Source organism: Lolium rigidum, chromosome 1 (genome assembly GCF_022539505.1).
Source record: "Lolium rigidum isolate FL_2022 chromosome 1, APGP_CSIRO_Lrig_0.1, whole genome shotgun sequence".
Taxonomy (NCBI): Eukaryota; Viridiplantae; Streptophyta; class Magnoliopsida; order Poales; family Poaceae; genus Lolium; species Lolium rigidum.
This window is the reverse complement of record NC_061508.1, coordinates 348,317,288-348,321,689: the sequence shown is the minus strand read 5'-3', so window position 1 is coordinate 348,321,689 and position 4,402 is coordinate 348,317,288. Positions and strand designations below refer to the sequence as shown.

Genomic DNA, 4,402 nt, shown 5'->3' with positions numbered 1-4,402 from the left:
AGGGATCAGTTAAGGTCCAAATCATGGACATCGGAGATATCTCCAATATCACGGAGACATCTATAAGTGGTGAAGTGAAACTGAGCATGTCTTGAAGCCTTGTTCTCCACCTGAAGCAACCTCTGCTGTTTTGCAATAAACTCCCCGTCAATGGATTTAACCTGAACCGTCATTGACTCTAGCACTCTTGCCTTCAGTACAAAGAAAGAGATGAAGTTAACTTCAGATACAATCCCACGATAAGATTCCAGTACTATGGTCTTCAGATGCGTATCAAGACATTTGACATTTGGATTTTGGTGTTTACGAAGCCAGCGATTTTTTGGTCCTGGCCCCAAAACATTCCTTGACTGCAAAAGAACATGACAAATGAAACAACTTCAGAAGTGAGAACATTAAATATATCAAAGCAAAGTTGAACAGCATGAATTATCGATGAAAAATGCTGAAAAGTGAAGTTCAACTTGACAAGGATAACGCTCACCTCATTCTGCATGTACAACTTCTCCAAGCAAGGAAGGCATCGCATCAAGTCAATAACCATATCCAGACAGAAAATAGCATATTGAAAGCCAAAACCTTGACAGTACGGACCATCGTCGCCAAGGTATCAGCATGCAAATCCTTTATCAAGCATGAAATACAGTATTAGGCCAGACTAGACCAGCTCTCTAACAAAGTAATCTGTAGAAACTGAAATTATCGTTATCAAGGAAGCACAATGTGTCCATCTTAGATGCGGAGATTACCGATACTTGCAGGCCATCGAATAGATCAATACGGAACAGCCTTTCAAGACAGGGGGCCATCTCGATTACGAGTTTCTCAAACCGGGGGTTGCCAAACTGAAGCCAATCCGTACCAAAATGTGCGAGCACACCAATGCTTCTGAGACTAAGGGAGTTGATCCGGACACAACAGAATCCAGAGACGTAGTAGAGCAGCAAGAACTCCAAGGCAGGGCACCCTGCGATGAGGCTGTGTAGTGCACACTCGGAGATGACGACCTCCTCGAGTGCTAGGTGCTTAAGGTGGGGAAAGCGAAGAGATTGGACGCTGACGTCGGGGAGGTGGCATGTTCCGATAGTGCCGAGGCGAAGGGTAGCGGCGAAACGGAAGATGGACGCTGGCGGGGGCGCTATGGGCGGGGTCAGCCACGAGTAGAACTTGAGTAAACAAGGCTAAGTGTAGCATTACCGAGGCTACAGCGCCGCAGCACTCTCGGATTGGCCTGGTAGGCAACGGCTAGGGATTGGCTGCTTCAGGCGGCGATTCATTTCCGCTCCAATTGCGATTCCGCTGCCAAATTGGGGTTTTGAACCGTTTGGGCTGGTCGCTCTAGGTGTAGTGGGCCGTGGACCGTCTGAGCACGGCCCAAGTGGCCTGCATTTCTGAGAATCCCCCGTAGCCGTACGCTATCCGTTCATCATCCTCTCCGCTTGCTGGCTATGTAATCCCCTTCAGCTCACACTGAGCGAGCGAAGCAAAGGAAGAAGAGGAAGCCATGGCCATGTCGCTCTCCCTCGCGCGCCTCGCCCTCCCGCTCCAGTCCCTCCCGGCCGCCGCCGGAAAGAGGCCGGCCAACGCCACCATCTCCTTCACCGCCAACTCATTCTTCGGCGCGCCGCTGGCTGTCGCCGCCGCCACGGCCACGGCGCTCTCCCCGGCGGCCCCGCTCGCCCGCTCGCTCTCCGTCGTCGCGAAAGCCGGAAAGGGGTACAAGATGAAGACGCACAAGGTTCTCCCTATAGCACCGTCCCGGCCGCGCGCTGGGTTTGTTCGCTGTTGAAATTCCCTCTGTTGCTTTGGGCGTTTCTTGATTTTGCTCCTATTGCGTGTGGCAAGGCGTCGGCGAAGCGGTTCAGGGTGACGGGGACGGGGAAGATCGTGCGGCGGTGCGCCGGGAAGCAGCATCTGCTCAGCAAGAAGAACGCCAAGCGCAGGAAGAGGCTCTCCAAGATGGTAACAAAAATAAACACTTTCTGAATTCAGTTCGCTCGCACGCATTTTTGTTTTCAGTTATAGCCTGTCTGGTTCTGACGAACCTGCGAGTGTTCCTGCCTGTGATTCGAAGGCCCCTATAGATAGTACGGTAATGTGGTATCTCCATGTGAGCTCACTACGTGGCATTGCAAGTGCTAGCCAGTCACACTTTAAATAATTTGAAGGTTTAGTTGGTGTCACGTTGGAATGTCTAAATGCTGGATGAACGGGAGCGAGTGTGCGTGTCCCAGTTAGTCAGTCAGTGTGCTTGGCAGTGAGATCACAATTGGCTTGTGACTCTCTAGTACTGAGCAAGCTTGCTCTAAGTATACGTGTGTGAAATTTAGCAAAGCTCAGGGTACTTCAACTAGATTTTGGCTTATTTTCCATGCCGAGTTGAATTGATTCGACTGTTTATGAACCATTATTTATTGGTTCCAATATCAGGTAGTTCCCAGAACGTAAGAAGGCCTTTTTTTGGTACTAACTTACTGTTGCATGCCAACATAATAACTTACTGACCAATTTCGTGCCAAGTATTGTTGGGTCAGTTGTAACAAAGCTGACAGGTACTTTTGTCAGACTGACTAATTTTCCATGCCGAGTTGAATTGATTAGACAGTTTACAAACCATTATTGGTTCCAATATCAGGTTTCAGGTAGTTCCCGTAAGAAGTCCTTTTTTTGGTACTGACTTCCTAACTTACTGCTGCATGCTAACATATTAACTTAGTGAGCAATTTCGCGGTAACTGTAGGTTGGTGGAATTTAAGAAAAGCTCGTGCTACTTTTGTTTTTCGATTGTGGTTAGTTGGTCCTCTCGAGCTGAATTGATTCTGTAGTTTCTGAACTATTATTTGTTCCAATATCGAGTAGTTCCCAAAAAGATATTTTTTTGGAGTAACTTTTTTTTGCATCCTAACATATTAACTTATGAGTGCTTTTAACTTACTATAGTTATTATCTTCCCAAAAGAAAAGAAAAAAGTGTTCTGCAAACATATGACACTCTGGGGACAAAGTTGTTTTTATTAGCGAACGGGCCACTAAATATAAAATTTGCATATTAGTCCGAACTGATGGAAAGGGATAGGCAATCTACTTATACACTTCAACACCCCCTCTCATGTGTGACGGGAAGACGAGAAGACAAGTCAACACGTCTAGAGAGGCAAAGAGGCAGCTGGAGGCCGCGGCAGGAGGCTGCGGGGAATTTAGAATAAATTGTGAAAGCCAGGACTCGAACTTGAGACCCTGGGCTCTGATACCGTGTTAAGCTTCATGCACTAGCCACTAGAACCAAAAGTCCGAACTGATGGAAAGGGCTAGTCAATCTACTTATACACTTCAACAGGAGATACATGGCATGATCATTTTTGTACTATTAGAAATACAGGTGATTCAAAAATCAAGCATCTCGGAAGTAACCCAGTAATTTCCCCCTCTATTTTTTTTTTAGCTCAGAAGGATCCATATCAGTAGCTTCTTGAGAGTGATACTATCATTTTGATGACAGTTCCATTGAAAAGGGAACAATCCCTTGCATCCGCATCAAAATGATGCACACAACACTTTATTTCATAGTTTCAGTTTTGAGTTTGCTGAGTCTGCAACTTGCCATTTTGTGGTTTGCATGCACTTCGATACTGATAGAGCATTGATGTCTTTCTTCGCAGGTCCAAGTTAACAAGAGCGACTACAGCAACGTGATGGGTGCTCTGCCCTACCTTAAAGTGAACAAGAAAGCGGGCGGAGAATATTAGGTCCTGGAATATGATTCTGTCGCCGATTTTCTGTTGACCAACATGTAATTTTGTGCATCTTTCTCGGTATTTCTTTTTTTTTTAATGCAAGGCCTTGCCTGATTCCAAGCAAGTATAAACAACCATTCATATGGACAGTCTAGTGATGTTCCACAATGAGATGCACACTTGCTTAAATATGATTTTTGAATTTTATGGCTAACAATACTGATAAGACAAACTAAAAATTCATAATATTACCATCTGCACTTAACGCTGTAAACAGAGATCTCTTAGTTTTTGCATGACATCTCCACTGGATATCATTGCTCTCAGATATTTGCTGAAAAGAATAGCTAGATGTTAGGCCTTTGCAAGTAACTATAGTTGCCGTAGGCCCTCTTATACAAGAATGTGATTTACGTAGGGAGCTTGGTCTGTCTACATCATGACTATTGTTTTCTGGTCAAAACACTGTAAATAAATAGCTCAAATATTTTGTGGCGTCTCCATTTTAACGTGATTTGTTGACTCCATGCACTACTATCTATTTTCCACCAATAGTAAGCACAGGGACATACCCATTCTTACTTCAAAAATATTAGACGAATCATGCCTCGATTTATATCGGAGAATGCAAGTATTCGTGTCACTGAAAATGCATGGGTTTGAGAGAGT

General features: G+C 45.2%; 1 protein-coding gene across 1 annotated transcript; it reads left to right on the top strand.

The window, feature by feature from the left end:
• Window positions 1-1,477: 1,477 nt before the first annotated feature.
• Window positions 1,478-3,922, top strand: LOC124701444 (50S ribosomal protein L35, chloroplastic). Its single transcript, XM_047233506.1, has 3 exons — window positions 1,478-1,738; window positions 1,846-1,962; window positions 3,659-3,922. The coding sequence occupies exons 1-3, from the start codon at window positions 1,505-1,507 to the stop codon at window positions 3,743-3,745; spliced, it is 438 nt and encodes a 145-aa protein (XP_047089462.1). The 5' UTR covers window positions 1,478-1,504; the 3' UTR covers window positions 3,746-3,922.
• Window positions 3,923-4,402: the final 480 nt, after the last annotated feature.

Coding starts and splice junctions, on each gene's coding strand:
- LOC124701444 (XM_047233506.1), top strand. CDS start 1,505: ATGGCCATGTCGCTCTCCCTCGCGCGCCTCGCCCTCCCGCTCCAGTCC. Junction 1,739..1,845: donor ACAAGATGAAGACGCACAAG/GTTCTCCCTATA, acceptor GCGTGTGGCAAG/GCGTCGGCGAAGCGGTTCAG. Junction 1,963..3,658: donor GGAAGAGGCTCTCCAAGATG/GTAACAAAAATA, acceptor CTTTCTTCGCAG/GTCCAAGTTAACAAGAGCGA.